Below are 19940 nucleotides of genomic sequence, written 5' to 3' on the forward strand. Positions count from 1 at the left end.
GCATGTAGAAATTTTTGAAATGGTGTATCTTTGGCTATGTGTATTTTCACCAAAAAAAAAAAGGTTGAGAAGTTAGAGGGTTGACATGTTGTGGGGTTGTTAATCAATGTCATAAAACAATATGTGGTACTACTGTTTCATGAGAAACTATTTCTTCTGTAAGCCTTCACCTAAAGTACAATAAAAAAAAAAAAAAAGAGGAAAAGGAAAAAAAAAAATTAAATGATAAAATATTATTAAATGATAAATGATAAAATAACAGCTAACATTTATTGGGCACTCAGAGGATTTCAGACACTGTTCTAATCACTTGACATGTATTATTTCATTTAATCTTTATGAAACTCTATGAGACAGGTACCATTATGTCCATTTTACATAATTGTTTAGAAATTAGACATAAAAGGTAGATCACATATCTTTAAAAAAAAAGTCATTAGTATAACCAATTAAATGGGTGGAAGATGCACTTATGATAGAGCAATTATATGGAAATCCTGGTCTAGGAGTCCAAAGATCTGGACCTGCTTCAGTTAATTAAATATAATCTTATTGAGACTCAGTGTTTCTATTTGTCCTTATTTCTAAGAGTAGGCATAAGAATACAGAAACTAACAGGTGTGAAAACAAGTGTAAAAGAGCACTGGACTTAAGGTCAAGGGACCTAAAAGTGAGACTTTTTACAAATAAATCATACAGCTTCCTTCTATGAGCCACATCCATTCTTTCAAAAAATATGGAGTACCTACTTATGTAACAGACATTCTGCTAGGTGTTAGGGATACAATAGTGCACACGACAGGTATAGTCCCTTGTCCTCACAGACTCATAGGCTAGAGGGAGACAGAGATGAGTAAAAAAGACAATCACCATGGGTTAAATTCTTGTTGTTGCTGTGTGCCGTGGAGTCAATTCTGACTCATGGCAAACCTACTGGACAGAGTAGAACTGCCCCATTGGGCATCTAGGGCTGTAATCTTTACAGGAGCAGATCTTCAGGTCTTTTCTCCCAAGAAGCAGCTGGTGTGTTCGAGCCACCAACTTTCTGGTTAGCAGCTGAGCGATTAACCATTGTGCTACCAGGACTCCTGGTTAAATGCTAGGTTAGGAAAATATGTAAGAGTAACATAATCAAGACTTATTGGCTGCTGCTGAGTCAGCCTTTGACTCATGGAAACCCTATGAACAATGTAATGAAACACTGTCCAGTCATGCCACCCTCACGATTGGTTGTGGATAGCACCGTTGTGGTCTATAGGGTTTCACTGGCTGATTTTCAGAAGTAGACTGCCAGGCTTTTCTTCCCAGTCTGTCTTTGTCTGGAAGCTCTGCTGAAACCTGCTCAGCATCATAGCAACATGCAAGCCTCCACTGACAAAGAGTTGTGGCTGCACATGGAGCACACTGGCCAGGAATCGAACCCGGGTCTCCTGCGTGGAAGGCAAGAATTTGTTCCCTAACCACTGGAAATACTTCCCAAAAGGGAATGACTTTTAAGCTGAGACTGGAAGGATGAGTAGGAATTAGGCAAAAAAGGGAGGAGCTCCAGGCAGAGGTTAACAAAGTTCAAAGACCTGCGCACAGAGGGTAAGCGTTAAGAGTAAATTCTAGAGAAATAAAGGGGATTAAAACAGCACATATAAGGTATCGTTCTGTATAATTTCTTACAAATTCAGGTGAATATACAATTATCTCAACACAAATTTCTGTTAAAAAATACATACATGAAGATGGTGCCCGGCTACCACCAATGAACGTCCTGACAGGGAACACAACAGAGGGTCCCTGATGGAGCAGTAGAAGGATGGGATGCAGAACTCAAATTCTAGTAAGAAGACTTAATGGTCTGACTGAGACTGGAGGCGCCCCGGAAAGCATGGCCCCTGGTCTCTCTATCACCCCAGAACTAAACCAATTTCCGAGGCCAACTCTTCAGACAGGGATTGGACTGGACTGTGGGACATAAAGTGATACTTGTGAAGAATGTGCCTCTTAGTCAAGTAGATACACGAGACCAAAAGGGCGGCTTCTGTCCAGAGGTGAGATGGGAAGGCAGAGAGAGTTAGAAGCTGGCTGAACGTTCGTGGGGAATCAAGGGCGGAAGGGAGGGGTGTGCTGTCGCAGAATGGGGTGAGCAGTTGAGGTCTCAAAACAATGTATGTAAAAAAAAAAAATTCTGTATGGGAGACTAACTTGAAATGTAAACTTCATTTAATTACAACAATAAAAAAAATTTTTAAAAACTACATACATGAGAGAACTCTGTAAACAGAGATCTTAGATGTTTCAGCTAATATATTACTAATAATCAACTGCATAATGTGTATTTTTACAGAGAGAAAAGTTGGAAAGGTGTTATAATAGAAATAAAACTACTAAGGGCAGTTAGTGAGCGTATTTCAATAGTTTGGCCAAAACTTGGAAAATCAGGATTCAGTACCTTTCACATCTGGTCGATATTGTAGGCCATCATCTTTCTTTCCCAACAAACTAGTGTCATCTGCGTCTAGAAGAGAAAATAATTTTCAAATTAAGATACATAAAACATTTCATTCACACCATGGAACTCCCTGGTATTCCAAATGTACCATGTCCTTCCCAACTCTCTGTCCACTTATCCTGATCACATTTTCCACAATTCCCTTGATCAAGCGAGCCATTTCTGTTTCAGAACTCAAGGTATCCCAGATACAAACACTATATGATTCATGGTTTTTTTATCAAATCAAAAATTTAAATGTTTGACAACCAACTAAAGCTTCTTTTTTTAATCACTGTAAGAGCTAAACAAAACATCTGTGGACCACCTCAGTTGTATAATCATCAAGATGCATAGAGGATAAAAGATACTTATTAATGGATTTTTGCAATTAATAGTATAATGGCTATTTTCAAAATAGTTTATATAGTTCATACAGAAGACGGTTTACTGGGTAGCTGAAGCAGTAGCTTAAATTGCCTTGCTTCATTTAAAACTTTCCAGATTCCTGGGAAAAAGCAAGGCACTGATACCAATTTAAGTAAGTTGAGCTGATATGATACTCTTAAATAAAAAACCAAACCCCCTGCCATCGAGTTGGTTCTGACTCATCACAACCATATAGCACAGAGTAGAACTGCCCCATAGGGTTTCCAAGGAATGGCTGATGGATTTAAATTGCCAACTTTTTGGTTAGCGACTCAGCTCTTAACCACTACACCACCAGGGCTCCATGATACCCTTAAGCGCTTACTGTCTAGAAGGACTTCTCTCTACCCTCCTACGCCCACAGGCCACTCCTTCTAAATGTGAAAAAAAAAAAAAAACTAAAATTTAAAATCCAAGCTAGTGTCTGGTGTCCTAGGCACTCCCTACTTGTTAGAAGTTAAAACGGTTCATTCATAAAATTAACCCTGTTTAAGTTCTGAAGAACATTTTCTGCACCAAGGACAATGTTCAAATATTCTAAGGGATATGAATGTGAAGAAATAGAATACAGAGTACATTGTGTACTAACCGTATCAATGAATCAAGAATAATAATTTTGTTTTTCTTCTCTTGCCCAGATAACTCAATTTTTTTCATCTTATATTCAATGAAAGCTTCACACATGACAATTCTGTGATTTTTCTCACTACAAATTCTCACTTGGAAAGCTTCCTCTTTTTTAGTTCTGTATATTTGTTTTCAAAGGAAAATACTTCTGGGAGGTAAATGGAAGGCACAGTTAGGTGTGAATGGAAATATAGAGAGAACTAAGACAAAAGGTAAGGACCAACTACTCAGACAGAATCTAAGTCTGCGTGAATTTAAGAAATTTCTCAAGCTTAGCCAACTACTCTGAATTTGAAATTCCAGGGAATACCATTCATACATGCAACAGTTTCTCATCAAAGATATTTTCTCTCTAAACTGTCCTTCCTAGGCTCTAGATGCCACCCTATGAAAGAAAAACAACCTACACTTCAAGATCAAAGCTAAGTGTAATATCTACCTGCAAGGGATCCCTATCAGCAAATGACTTCCTCTATCGTGTCACACCCAGCCCCTACCTGGAAATCCTCTGGTGGGCTTCTTTGGTAGCTTAGACCAGAGGGATTGCAATCAGTTGTATAAATAATTTGCTAACAATATAAAGTACCAAACTTTGGCTTACAACATTTTTTCCCTTAGCTCAGATAAAAACATACCCCTTAGCTAAGTCTAAATGCGTGCGGTGTGGGGGATGGTTAGATCTAGTAAGTAAGGAAGTGGACAACCCTAGCACATGAGAGAGTGCTTGGCCTAGGTGTGCTATGAGGAAATAATACATTATCCCAGCCCATACGTGTATTACTAAGGAAAGAAGGTTGAGAACCTGTGGCTTTAGTAACTATTTCTAGTAAGAGTGGAAAACTAAAACCAATTCTTAGTGGTATCATGGTTCTAAGCTAGGACAAAAGCAAGAAGGGGAAAACAGAATTTTAAACTGAAGGTAATATTTTTCCTTACATTCTATAACTTTACACCAAAATCTGCAATAGCACATAATACGTATGGACAAAAACTACAGGGATAATGTAACAACAAAGTAAACTACTACACTCTAGAAAAAAAGATGGAGAAATATATGATAACATTTTATAAATAGTCTTGCTGTAATGAAAATAAACCAAGCCAAACCTGTTGCCGACAAGTCTATTCAGACTCTTAGCAACCCTATAGGACAGGGTAGAACTGCCCCATTGGGTTTCCAAGGAGCAGCTGATGGATTCAAACTACTGACCTTTTGGTTAGTAGCCAACTCTTAACCACTGTGACACCAGGGCTCTGTAATTAAAATAAGCTAATTCTCAAACCTTTAAGAACTATAAATTTATCTACAATTCCATGCTAGGATCAGCTTAGTAGCTAAAAGACCAAGAAGTATGGTTTCATTTTTTGAGAAGATGAAAGTAAGTGAAAAAAAGAAGATATAAACTATTAATAGAACAAAGACATTCTAAAATATGTAATAACAAGAGAAAATAAAATTTCAAGGATTTCTCATTTTCCAAATTTGTAATACTAACAAAATGTAAAAATACGATTCCAGACATATAATATTAAGATAGGTCTTTGAATATGTAAGATAAATTTTACCTGTGCAATGGCCAAGATGCCTTATATCAATTTGTTCTTGCTTTATACATGACGCTTCTCGAACAAAACAGGGATTGTTATAGGAACTCCCATCTGAAGCACACACGGGATTAAAACTGTATCCACTGCAATCTATATTACATACACACCTGTTGGAAAAGACAAAATTTATCTAATCTTTACAACAAAAATATGTCACAATGCTACAACAGCAAGAAAGAGCAATTTTTTTTCTTATTTGTCTGCTTCCTGCAACAGAAATTAATATACTGTTTTAAGTCACTGATGAAACCTTAAGTGAAAACTCAGCTAAAAATTTGTTTCGGGTGAGAATTTTGAGATAATTTCAGGTAGATATTACTAATCCAGTGGTTTCTCTAGAATTTCCATACCTAGACAAAGTTATCAGAAAATGTCAAATGTCAACATTACTTAAAAAGCAACATGACATAGAGAAAAGAAAACAGAATTATGAATGAAGGTCATTAATCCAAATCCTAGCCATATTAATTAGATTAGTGTCCCGATTCTTCCTCCAAGTCTTGGTTTACTGATCTGTAAAACAGAAGTAATAATAACATACCTACCTCACCACATAATTGGGAAGATTACAAACTATAATAGACATAAAATATGTAAACTAGAAGCCCTAGAAAGATGTTTTCAAGTTACCTATCTACATGTTTAACTGCGTGTCCACCGAACACTGAGCCTTGAACTATATAGAAGGCCAAGGAAGTTCAAGGCATGGTCAGTCCTCTCAAGAAGCATATACTGTAGTTGAGAAATTAAAAATAAAGAGAGAAGTGCTCCTGTTTACAGCAACATGGTGGATTAGGCACTTGAAATAAACCTCCCACTGAAAACAACAAAATATGCTGGATAAAAAACTTTAAAACATTCTCTTGAATGTATTCATAAGTTGGCAAGAAAGCAAGGAATATTCAGGCCAAAAATTATATGAAGACAGGAACAGAAGAAAAGTCAGCCAAGCTCACTAAAGCAGACTTTCACTTTGAAAACATTTGACAAACTGTGTAAAATCAATTATCAACTCTTTTGGCTTTGCAAGCTTCTCGGAACAGGAAACAAAGAACATTGGCACACCTAAAGTTGAGAGTCTGGAAACGCCCTCATAAAACTAGGACCTCGACTAAGGTAAAACTCTCCACATGGGGGTAAACTAGAAATGCACTGTCATTTTCCAAGGGAACTGTTGGAGAAGGGAGAGGAAAAAAAAAAAGCCTGCCTCAAGTCATGGCACTGAAGAGGGGGAAGAAAAACATCTCCCCTGAGAATTCATAACTACAAGCTAGCCCTCATATGTATAATTGCAAGTGAAAATACTACCTGGTTGTTCGGAAAAACCTCAAGCCCAAAATTTTGTTTAAAGCAGTCAAGGACTGGAAGCGCCCCTAGACAACTGACAGAAGTAAATGGAATCTTCTCTGGAGAACCCAACTTTATACTAGACATCGAAGATTTTCCACAGATAAAATTCTGAGAAAAGTAAGCAGCTCACAGGCTCTCATATGTAAATACACACGTATGCACACTCACAACAAACAAGAAAAAACACCATCAGCAAAGAGCGACAAGATTAAAAAATGAGACAAACATCTTCTATAAATAAATATTAGTAAGAACAAAAAATCCAATAAACAGATTTAACAGCAGATTAGATAAGCCAAAAGAGAATTAGTGAACCAGAAGGCAGGTCATAGGAAATTACCTAAACTATAGCACACAATTTATCAAGGAAAGGACTCATTTCGCTTCAATTTTTTCTGCTTTCCCAGTTTCTTCTCCTCAGGGCTCAAAATAAAGCAAAAACAAATTATACAATAATAACGTCCTTTTAACAAACTTTTTGAAGTCCTACAATATGATGCAAAGTCTACATAAAAACTCCCAAGATATTGCCCCTGGAAATGGGCTAAGATTCAATCCATTTTTTCTGTTAAGGAACATTGTTTCAGCTTCTCTCTATAAAGTCTTGATATATTATACATGTACTACTGGTTTCATATTTTCACATTTTTAGCTCAAATAAATATAGCCTGATATGTATTTTAGACAGGCCATGCTCATTTCCATAAAAAATATTTCTACTCTCTAACACACAGGGTCACCATAAGGCAGAACCGACTTGATGGTAATGGGTTTGGTTTTTCTGGTTTAAGGAGTGATACAATAAAAACATTATTTGAGAAAAAGGATTATGGTTATGGGAATGCTGCTGTGACGCACACCTATGCTCCTCCTTTATCGACTATCTCTTTATCCAACATCTCACATTTATGACAATAGTAAAAAATCGACTATCTGACTATTTTGCACATTAACGACGTACATCTAGCAGTAATGAACATCAAGGTGTGAGGCAAGAGAAACACTGGCTATGATGGTTAAGGTTATGTGTTAACTTGGCTGTACCATGAGTCTCAGTGGTTTGGCAATTATGTAATGAAGTAATTTAGCAGTAATGTAATGATACAATTTGGTAGTTATGTAATAATGTAGTCAACCTCCATTTTGTGATCTGATGTGGTCATCTCCATTTTCATATAATGCCAATTTTCACATAATAACCTGGTCTTTGGAACCTAACAATGTTGCTAAGTGAGGAGTGGTGTAATATGAAAAAGAAGCTAGCAGAATAGAGGAGGAGACCCTTTCTAATCAGGCAAGGGAAAAGACAAAATTAACGTCAAAAAGAAATCTGGTAAAGTTGACAGATTTTTCTGGTAAATTCCTATTGGACAAGGAAAATGAGAGAAAGGTGATAAAAAGGATGATCCAAGAAAGAGTTTCCCTTTCCTTTCTATATTCCCGTAAGGGATGGGGAAAGTTTTTAAATGATATGAATAAAGTAACTAAATCCACTACCGTCAAGTAGATAGCCATAGCAACCCTGTAGGACAGAACAGAACTGCCCCATAGGGTTGTAGGCTGTAAATCTTTTTTTTTTTTAATTGTACTTTAGATGCAGGTTTACAGAACAAATAGTTTCTCACTGAACAGTCAGTACACATATTGTTTTATGACATTGGCTAACGACCCCACAACATGTCAACACTCTCCCTTCTTAACCTTGGAGGACCTTTTTTTGGGTGAAAATATACATAGCCAAAGTTACACCACTTCAAAAATTTCTACATGTACAATTCAGTGACATTGATCACATTCTTCCAGTTGTGCTGCTATTCTCACTATCCTTTTCCAAATTATTCCATCACCATTATCTTCAACTCACTGCCCCCTAGGCTTCCCATCAAACCTTTTGAGTTGCTGTTGTCAATTTGATCTCACATAGATAGTATTTTTTTTTTTTGTACCTTAGATGAAGGTTTGCAGAACAAATAGTTTCTCATTAAACAGTCAGTGCACATATTGCCCTATGACAGTGGTTAACAACCCCACAACATGTCAACACTGTCCCTTCTCAACCTTGGGTTCCCTATCACCAGCTTTCCTGTCCCCTTCTGCCCTCTAGTCCTTGTCCCTGGACTGCTGTGCCTCATTAGTCCTGTTTTGTTTTATGGGGCTGTCCAATCCCCAGCTGAACGGTGAACTTCGGGAGTGACTTCACCACTGAGCTAAAAGGATGTCCAGCAGCCACACTCTCGGAGTTTCTCCAGTCTGTCAGGCCAGTAAATCTGGCCTCTTTTTGGTGAGTTAGAATTTTGTTCTACATCCTTTTCCAGCTCTGTCCAGATCCTGGTCAGAGCAGTCAGTCAGTGGTGGTAGCCAGGCACCATCTCGCTGTACTGGACTCAGTCTGGTAGAAGCCATGGTAGCCGTGGTCCATTAGTCCTTTGGACTAATCTTTTCCTTGTGTCTTGTCTTCTTCATTCTCCCTTGCTCCCGAAGGGGTGAGACCAGTGGAGTATCTTAGATGGCTGCTCACAGGCTTTTAAGACCCAGACACTACTCATCAAGGTAGAATGTAGAACATTGTCTTTATAAACTGTGTTATGCCAATTGAGCTAGATGTTCCCTGAGACCATGGTTCCCACATAGGCTGTAAATTTTTACAGAAGCAAATTGCCATATCTTTCTCCCACAAAGTGGCTGGTGGGTTCAAACTGCTGACCTTTCAGTTTGCAGTCGAGCGCTTAACCACTGTGACATCAGGGTTTCCTTAAAGTCAATAAGGGAAGGACTAAAGCTAAAGGCTTCATTAATCGAAACAGATTTCTTATCTGTAGAAGTGATTAATGGAGAACAGGGATAGAAAACACAAAGGTGAAGACAACAGAGAAGTAACAAGAAAGAAAAGGGATAAGAAACTAATAAGGGGAGGAAAAGTACAGTTCAACCTAGAATAAAGGCACTATTTGCTGTTACTTTATAATATATATAAAAATTATTGATGGATGGTTTAAAGCAGGGACTGGCAACCTACAGCCATGGGCCAATCCAGCCAGAGGCCTGTTTATGTAAACCCATGAGCTAAGAATGGTTATATATTTTTAAAGGGTTGGGGAGAAAAAAATAGAAGAATATGTGACAGAGACTGCAAGTGACCTGCAAAGCCTAAAATATTTACCATCTGGCTGTTTACAGAAAATAATTTGCTGACCTGTGGTTTAAAGGATTAAAGTGGACAAAATTAGGATGGCAATAAAATAGAAACTGTGACTAATAGAAGAGAGCATTAGAGGACTGTTTCAGGAATAAGAAAGTGTTGACCAAAAAAGGCAAGATACCATATCAATCCAGTAAGGAGGAACAAGTGACTTAACAGCGGGATTTACAACTTAACAAGAAAACAAGTGTATGAAATAGATAAGTGTTCTTCAATGGGATGGTGCTACCACAGAGACATCTAAGACAAAAGAACTATGAGAACAAGCCACTAACTACCATTTTCAGTAGCATACGAGGAAAGTGAAATTACCATCTGAAGTAAAGTCCAGCTCTGTGAAACAATGAGCAGAGGACTCCAGAGGTCAATGATACTACTGGTTAGTGATTACAGGTGTTCTCCAACTGGCAACAGCAACAGTGGGCAAGATGCCCAAAGCACAGGAGTGTGCACTAAAAAAAAACAATCACTCTTTAGTGACTATGTCCATTCAAAACATTTAACAACCATTTACTCTGCATCTGCTATGCAAGTTATTCCTTTTGTCTCAGTGAATCCCAACAACAGTTATCAATAGGGAAACTGAAGATGAACGAAATTAAGTAAAAAGCCCAGGGTCACAAAACTAATGAGTGGCTGAGGCAGTATTGTTTCTACTAATTACAGCTGTTACATAAACACCTTAGCACTGTTGTTAGCTGCCATCGAGTCTACTCCAACTCATGACGACCCCATGTGTGCAGATCCTAGGGTTTTCCAGACTGTGATATTTCAGAAGCAGATCACCAGGCCTGTCTTCCAAGGTGCCTCTGAGTGGGTTGGAACAGCCAATCTTTCAGCTAGTAGTCAAGCGCTTACCCATCGGCAACACCTACTTTCCACATTTATATCATAAAAAGTCTGTTCACTAAACTGGCTGTGTTTTTCTCTCCAATACACCAGAGACACTCCTGTCTCAGGGTTTTCCCCTTCCTGGAACACTCTTCCCCTAGACCTCCACGTGGTTCAATCCCTCACCGTCTTCGAGTATTTTCCCAAATCTTTCCTTTTCAGGCAGGTACCCTCATCACTCTATTTAAAATGGAAATCCCTCTCCCCTTCCTTAGCACCCCATCCACCTTACTATGTTGTATTTTTCTCTACTGCTGTACTTCAGTTCTAGACATGAAGGGGTAGGTAGTATCAGACCAACCCTTTCACCATAAAAAATGAATGCTGGGCAAAACAGTAACTGTTTCAAGGCACTGGATAGCAGCCAAACCAGGGCTATGATCAACGAGAGAAAAGAAACACAGTAAGCTCCACATTCACCTCGGCTACTTCCCTGAGGGCATTTTCTAAACCACAGTGCAGAAAATTAGTGCTCAGGCTGAAGACAGAAGTGTCACTGGGTAGAGGTGATTGAGACTGGTGTGTAGGGCTGCTAAGGCAACTACAATCTGAGGGCAAGGTACAAGAGCAGATGGATACATAAATATTCCCTCTGGGTCCACGGCCAACTCCAAACCTGCATGTGCACAAGACAAGACTCCAGGGAATCTAGCAGAGAGGAGCTGCTGGGAGGCCAAAAGCTAAGCAGAAATTTCAGAGGTCACAAAGTGCCGGGGAGATGTTGGAATAGGGACCCAGTCAGTTGAAACCCCTGAAAAGCCAGTCCCAAATACAGGATTTGAATGCTAAAAGTAAGAATTACACCCTAGGTATAAGGTCAAAACTGAAATAAAGCCTAGAAAACGTAGGCCTGTTGAACAGGATTCAAGGTAATTCACTGGCAATTTATTGTCAGAACAAAACTTACCTGCTTTGGAGGATGTAAAAATGGCTTGGGGGCAGTGTCTGACCTCCTCCAACCCCACAAGGGGGAAGGGGAACCAAGATCAATAGCGCAAGGCTGACTCCCATGAGGTGGTGGTCAGACAGCCTCCTCTCTCCGCCACCTTTACTAATTCTGACACCAACCGTCCCTCTCACAGCATTACCTACTGGGTTTGACAATTCATTGCAATGGCCACACAGAACTCACAGACCATACTCAAAATTATGCAGTTTATTAGGGAAGTAAAAGTTACAATTCAAGCTCAAGAACACTCAGGATGTAGTTCTCCCATCAGGATGGCCTCTCCCCAGCTGTGCTCACAGGCTTGCCTCTCCCTGGCCCTCAGTTTCTGCCCAAAGACACTCAGCTTTCTCTCTCCGTGGGCCAGGAAGCCCACCACGCCATCTCCTGCTTCCAGGTCTCTGCTTCTGGGTCTCTCCTTCCTTGCTGGTGGTGGGCTCCTCCTCTCTGCTCTGGAATTGACTCTCTTTTAAGGCAAAACTGACCAATCCCCTTGGTAGGCCACAATTACCCTATCACACAATCACCTGGTTGGGCATTACAAGCCCATGGCTAGAGAGGCCACACACAAAAGTAATTAATTGCACTGCAGAGGATATATAATAATCCAGAGCCTCTACAAAATATCATCCATAATATCCAGTATATAGTAAAAAATTACTAGACACACAAAACAGAAAAAAGTGACTGACAATCAAAAAGTAAAACAGTCAATAGAAGCAAATCCAGAGGTGAACTAGATATAGGAGTTAGAAAAGACTTCAAAATAACTATGATTAATATATTTAAAAAAAAATAAAGAAAAAGAACAAAATAGGTAAGAAGTATTTCAGTGGAGAACTCGAATACATTCTTCTTAGCCCTTCTCACATCATTATATACTACATATTTATGTATTATATTTAAGGTGTGTCTCCCTACTTAGAATACAAGTTCCAAGCGGACAGGGATTTTGACTGTTTTGCTCACTGCTCTATTTACAACACCTAGCACAATCGTTGGCATATAAATTGACACATACATATTTGTTGAATTAATAAAGCAAACAAAAAGAAAAATCAAAACAAAAAATATATATAAGCAACAAATGACCAAAGACATGTATTCTTTTCCTATGTTCGAACTCACTCCAAGTTAAAGAAATGCAGAACAAAACAAGATACTATTTTTTATCTATCACATACCACAAAAATTTAAAGTTTGGTAATAGTCAGTGTTGGTGAGGATAACATATAAACAAGCTATCTCATAACTGTTGGTAGGTATGTAACTGGCACAATTATTTGGAGGACAAATGGCAATATCAAAAAAACTTTTAAGGATACCTTATCTTTCACCCAGGAGTCCTGATGGCGCAGTGGTTAAAGCACTGGGCTGCTAATTGAAAGGTCAGCGGTTCGAACCCACCAGCCGCTCTGTGGGAGAAAGATGTGGCAGTCTGCTTCCATAAAGATTTACAGTCTTGGAAACCCTATGGGGCAGTTCTACTGTGTCCTACAGGGTCATTATAAGTCGGAATCAACTCAACAGCAATTGTTTGTTTTCTTGGTTATCTTTCACCCAGCAACTGCACTGCAAGGAATTTATCCTACAGATACACTAGCTAAAGGTTAACAATATTTATAAAGAGGACATTCACTGCTCACTGAAATAACAAAGCCATAACTAATAACATATCCAACAATAGGGAACTTACTAATTGAAGTATGATCTATCCATATAGTGAAGTGCTATGATACTATTAAAAAGAATGAGGCAGATCTGTACATGCTGATATTACTATATGAGAAAAGCAAGATGCAAAATAACCTGTATAATAGAATCCAATTGTGTAAATGTTTTAAAGAATATACATATATTTGCAGGGATAACCAATAATTTCAATGACTTCTATGATTTAGATTATGATGTTAGCAAATCACAAGTCTGAGTCTTTAAAATAGGGGTAATACTTCCTAACATTACTGACAGAATTAAACAAGATTTTATAATAAGCCCTTTAAAATCTATCAAACACTGTCTATACCTGAAAGGTAGTAGAAGTAAAGTAGTAGTAGTATTGTTGTTGGGTGCTATCAAGTTGATTCTGACCCATAGTGACCCCATGTGACAGAGTAGAACTGCCCCATAGGGTTTTCTTAGCTGTAATCTTTACAGAAGCAGATGACCAGGTCTTTCTCTCGCTGAGCCACTGGATGAGTTCGAACCGCCAATCTGTCAGTTAGCAGTCAAGCACTTAACTGTTTGTGCCACCAGGGTAGTGTCCTAAAAATAACCTTCCTTTCCTTTCCCTTCTTCTTACTCTACATAGAAAGAGGTTTTCCTTCTCAATACAGTAATTTTATTTGGCATTTAGGAAAACACTGGCTTAAACTAATTCATGTGAAGTTAATAATTTAAATTTAACAAACACCTAATTAAGCCTGCAACAAGTTTAGTACAACGTTATCTTTTCACACATATGAATCCTCACAACAACCCTCTGAGTAGCTCTAAGTGAATAACAAAAGCCTTGTGGTAACTGCCATGAATTCAACAAACAGCTACAGAGGTACCCTAAGATCTAACCTTATGGCAAATTCACCCAATACAGAAATCAGCAAGACAGGGTCCCTGCCCTCAAGAAGCCTACCATCTGCTGGTGATCCTAACAGTATGCTAAGTGCTATATGTAGAGGCTGTTCCCCAAGATGAAGGAAGAACACAAAGGGAGCGTACTCATAGAACTATGGGAAGAGAGCAAAGTAGACTTCCAAGAAGAGATGGTGACATGTGATCTAAATCATGCTTCATCTAAGTCTAAAAGGAGTAGGAGTTAAACAGGCAGATACACAGGGAAGGGATTCAAGGCTGAGGAAATAACAGGGCCAAAGTGGGTGAGAAAGTGTGAGAGAGTAATAGTGCATTCAAAAAACTGCAAGAGGTCACAGGGATATGGAGTTTTGCATTTTAAAAACAAAACCTCTCAAAGGAAACCTGTACTGGCAGCTGTTGTAGAAATGTAGGAAGACAGTTCTGAACAAAGGAGCCTATCATTGCTAACATCCAGATTATATGTGTATAAAATAATGTTTAATAGTGCTTGTTTCCTGTTTGCTATCAGAAGAAAAAGAACATCACAAAATTATTTTCCATTAATAATCTAAGAAAGCCAAAAGTAGGAATTTATCAAACACAAATAGTTTTTAAAAATCTAGTATTCCATATACCCAGAGTAAGGCAATGCTAAATGACAAAAAATTACTGTCGACTCTGATTACAAAGAAATAAGAGAGTAAAAGAACAGGTATTGGGAGAAAAAGTACTTCCTTGGTTCTTTTCTAAAAAGCATATGCAGCTTCCAGAAAGGAGGATACAAATGTGCAACATTACTCTGTTACTCTGTTGAACAGGAGAAAAGACTTCATTCAGAATCATCACATCATGATCCTGACCACCAATCTGTCAAAACAGAAAACGGCACCACATATGACAAAGATGTCCAGGAGGTGGACTGAAGTGCTTATCTGTCATACCTGCATCCCTTTATGATTCTCTGAGACACTCTAAGATATTCATATGACTCGGGGAAAAAAAAAGAAATGGCATCTCCAAACATCCAAGAGGCAGAAGAGCGTGGACTATGTCCATAAAGTGCATCGCAGACCAAGTTCAAAAAGAATAAATTGAGGATTTTTATAACTCACCTGTATTGACATTATGCCTGATGATTCTACAGACTCCTCCAACCATTCCTGGGCAGGAATTTAGGTCAGGTTTATAAAAGGTACTGAAGTGAAGGAGCTCTATGATTATTTGGCCTCACTGTCCAGAGAAACAGCTCATGGCTATCTTGCAGCAATAACTTCAGCCTTGGACAGATTAGAAATACTGTTTAGAGAAAGAGGGATTGTGGTACTAAGAACATAGGATTTAAGAAATATAATTTGCTGTAACAGAGGTGCTGTTTTCAAGTTTAAGACTAGGTAAAAAGTCTATTCCCTGTACTTAGCAATGGTCGCAATGAAATACTGAAACATACTTAGGTGGGAGTCAAATTTCTATGAATCTCAACTATTTGAGCCCTGGTGGCACAGTGGTTAACTGTTCAGCTGCTAACCAAAAGGTTGGCAATTCAAATCCACCAGCCGCTCCTTGGAAACCCTATGGGGCAGTTCTACTGTGTCCTATAAGGTCGCTATGAGTTGGATTCGACTCGACAGCAACGGGTTTGGGTTTTTTGGTTTTTCGGCTACTTATATAGAGGTATAAATTTGAAAGGTAAGCATTAATGAAGACAGCCATCACAAACCCATGCAAAGTCCACAATGCCACTGGAGAAACACACTGTGCTTCAGGAAGGGGAAAAAAAGCCTCCTAGAACCAAATAATTTAAACTATAAGTAAATTAAAACAGCCACTGAGCAGATGAGATAAATTACATGCAATAAAAGTTCGTGCACTTCACTCAGAAGAACCTATTTACTCTTCTTTTACATTTATAACCTACTGCTAAACTAGATACAGTTCCCTCAAGCATACTGTTTCCTATAGCAAGGAAGCAAAGAAGGAAATTAAAAGTTGGGGCACCTGAACTCAGGCTCACTGACAAGGCACACTGACAGCACCCAGAGCAGCAGCCAAGAACATGACAAGGGAGAAGAAAATTACTTTCAAAAACAGATGTAAGAACGCAAAAGACAAAGCAAAATGGAGCCTTAAGTGTAGGGGTAAAACAACTACCCCATCAGTGGTCTCTGAGAATGTCACAGTATCAAGTGTGTGTGTGCACAATACAATGGACAAAATCCTTGTCGTAGACCTGTGTTCTGCTTCTGCTGCTTAATAGAGAGCCATTCAACCTCTTCTGAGCCTCGTCTTTATCTTTGATATCAGGAAAACACCTCCTTACCCTACCTACAAGACAAAGGTGCCATGAAGAGCTGATAAAATAACTTACGCAAAAATGCTCTGAAAACTGTAACACACTATACAATACCTAATACTAAGAACATAGTAAATCATGTTCTCTATACTCAGTTTAAGAAAGCAAGGAAATGTGTAATAAATTTGAATCAATTTCCCTTTAAATGGCTAAATAAAAAATTAACACTTCTTTTAATGAAGAAAATTAACTTACAAGGTAACATTTATCCCCTCCCCAAAAATGCCTCATCTTTTTTTTTAATTCAACTATTAGCAAAAAAAAAGAAAAAGAGAAAGAGCTTTCAGGCAAGAGAACAATTTTAACTACCCTTTGGAAACCAGACAGGTTATACAGCATTTTCTTCCAACGGGAAAGACTTTCAAAATGAGAAAAGATTAAATATTTTTAAACGAATACCCGTATCTAAAAATACAACATTAAATAAAGTATTTCAGGGTTAGAATATAGGGTAGTATTTTTCTAACTGTAATCATTAGTGGATTATGAAATCAATCTAGTGGGCCACTACCAGCACTTTTTAAGAAAATAGGATAGAAAATATTATAGAGCGTTAAATTTAATAAAAGCTTTATTTTTGTGGAATTTTGTTTTATTTAAAACTTGTTAGTACCCTGTGCACATGTACACGAGTGCTGGGTCACAACAGAAATGTATTTCTTATGTGGGGTTGTGGTCAAAAAAGCCTGAAAGTCATTGGTAAGAAAACCAATAAGTAGGCATTCAGCCTTCTAGATGGAGCTAAGACTACACAGAAAAAATTCAAAAGTAGCTAGTACTCAAGAGGGACCAAGAGATAATAAGGAAGCAATGAAATTACAACTGAGATGAGCTTTTTCTATAAGTCATGGGACATCAGTCCTCAAAGGAGGAGAAAGACAACAGCATTCATTCTAGGAATAAAAAAGGCAAATATAGAAAGCCAAGTGTTAAGAAAAGCACTGTATTAGAACTTAGGAGATGTCACCCCTGTCAGGCCCTTGTCCTTTAGTCCTTAGTTTTCTCATCTGTAAAGTCAAGGGAATCAGGCTAGAAGAGAAATTTTAAGATCCTATCCAATCTTAACATTCTCTGGTTCTGCTAAACAGAGTCCATAGTAAGTCAGGACATGAGTACTTGGTATGTAATAAGAGCTTTTGTTTTTAATAATTAAAATTGTACCTTTTAATAGGAAAATTAAATAACATCTTCTTAATGAACATTTTTATAGAAAAATCAAAGCTTACTGACTTGTCATTTTTCTGCATTTCTCAGTTTTCCATACCAAAAAGTCTAACTGACTAAATCAAAATTACGTTTAGACAAACATGTTACTCTTCACCTGGTGGCAACCATGAAAAACACATGAAAAGTGCCTTGAGGGAGTTATGTAACTTCCATACAGCTTTCTTGGTACCATGAGCCATTTAAAAGCAAAACAAAAAACATCCACAATGTCCAATGAGATACACTTAAACTGTTAAACTCAACTGCTATCAGTAGTATATTTTATAGATTAAAAGATTAGATATTCCTAAAATTTCCTTTTGTCTTTTTCCATAGAAGGGTCAATCATTCTAGCCTAAGCACTTATTTTCTAGCTAAAACCACCAATTGCTTCCTTTATGTTTTTATGATTACATCAATTTCTTTGGCTGGACTTGGCTGCTTGTCCCAGTCTGTGTATACCTTAGCCTGCTGCTGAGAGCTGGCTTTCTCCTTACTGCTGGTAAACTTTTCCTTGGTCTGTGTCCATTTCCTTATGCTTAAAACCTGTATCTGCAAGAATAGGGGTCACAAGTTTTTGAAAAAATAGACACATACAAAATTAATTTATCACACAACACAAAGTTGCTCTGGTTGAGAATAGGTGACAAATTATATTATGTAAAGGTGTGTATTATACGTATAGATATCATATTTGGGGCCATTTCTGAGACTGGATGAAGTCTGTTCCACTTCTAACAAAGACTTCTATCTCATTGAATTTAGGCATGACAAATGATAGCAAAGAGAAACATAATCAAATAGGGCTGAATGGAGGTCCTGTCAAAGGAATAAAAACAGACTGACAGACCAAGCCAAACCATCACTGAGAGCTATTTTGACCCTGGGCACTATTATAGAATAGTCCTGAGGAAATGCACTGAAAAGAACTAAATGTCCATTAAAGTACACATACACACACACATTATGGTGTTTAATCCTACCAGATAATTAATACAAAACGAGAGAGTTGGCGTAATATCTATTATCTGTTCTCTCTACAAGTCCACATTGTTTATCATTTCTCTTATTCTTGACAGACCAATATCTGCTTTAGAAAACATGTTCTCCCAAATCAAACCACTCTGGCTGAAATGAGTATACAGGTGTCAATCCAAGTAATTAAAGTGCAGAAACTGAGTTTGGCACTTCAGGTTTTGCTGACTTCACTTTTTACTGAACTTACTTGTCTTTTGCCAATACTCATCTACTTTGAAATACACGCCAAGTAAATTATTAAATATTTAATTTGACCAAATAACATCTAAATAGTTGATTTTATACCGTAATACCAAAAATGGGGTGATCCTGATTTGTAAAACTCACTTTGGGCATAAATATTGATTAAACTATATCACTACTATTTATTGAAAGGCTTCCATTATGCATTTGGAGACCCGATGGCACAGTAGTTAAGAGCTCAGCTGCTAACCAAAAGGTTGGCAGTTCAAATTCACCAGCCACTCCTTGGAAACCTATGGGGCAGTTCCACTATGTCCTATATAGTTGTTATGAGTCAAAATTGACTCGATGGCAACCAGTTTGGTTTTTGAATATGCATTAAATGCTGAATAAAATATGGAACTTGAAAAATGCACACTGAAAATATGTATCGGTAAGGAACAAAGCACAAATCTCTATAAAGTAAGTGTTTTAAAATATGCACTAAGGGGAAATGAGGTAAAGAAGATCTATTTGTGCTAAAAGGTCCTGAAGACAGCATTAAAGCTTTTAGAATCAAATATGCAAAAAGCAAGCACCACAGGAAAATGAAAGAAGGGTGAGATTGGAAATAAACAGTATACAGATGAAAGGAAGAATCAAACAGGACTGTGTTGATAAATGTCAGTGTTGTTACTTTTCTACCAAACAACACCATTTCTTACAGTGAATGGAAAATCGGGCAGACAATGCTATCCAGGTACAAACCCCACCTTAACGAAGGCTGAACATGGGTGAGAACAGACTAAATCGATATGTCAGTCAATGCAACTTGGGGTTTCTAGAAATAATTTTTACTTATTATGTAAGTGCTGCATCTAAAAAGCTAAAAAAATTTGGATTCTGTTCTCAATACAACAAAATACGTTAAACATTTTTATGTAAAACTGCAAGTTAAGAAAAAAAGAGGCTGTTTATTACAGATATCAACTGAAAATATAAGAGTAGGGTAACTCAGAATAATAGCATTTCTGATTTAAAAAATTAGCACTTGGTATAAAACCATAAATTAATGAAAAAG

General features: G+C 37.7%; 1 protein-coding gene across 2 annotated transcripts in view; it reads right to left on the reverse strand.

Moving 5' to 3' along the window:
• LOC101358126 (myb/SANT-like DNA-binding domain-containing protein 3) overlaps window positions 1–19940 on the reverse strand; it is a 135053-nt gene that overhangs the window by 25321 nt on the left and 89792 nt on the right. For both annotated transcript variants that reach the window (XM_023727457.1, XM_004372222.2), the window contains 2 exons: window positions 5102–5250; window positions 2441–2506 (listed from right to left, as the gene is read on the reverse strand). In XM_023727457.1, the coding sequence (XP_023583225.1) occupies window positions 2441–2506; window positions 5102–5250 (215 nt within the window). The remainder of the gene's footprint in view (window positions 1–2440; window positions 2507–5101; window positions 5251–19940) is intronic.

The sequence above is a fragment of the Trichechus manatus genome, unplaced genomic scaffold (genome assembly GCF_000243295.1).
Source record: "Trichechus manatus latirostris isolate Lorelei unplaced genomic scaffold, TriManLat1.0 scaffold00016, whole genome shotgun sequence".
Taxonomy (NCBI): domain Eukaryota; kingdom Metazoa; phylum Chordata; class Mammalia; order Sirenia; family Trichechidae; genus Trichechus; species Trichechus manatus.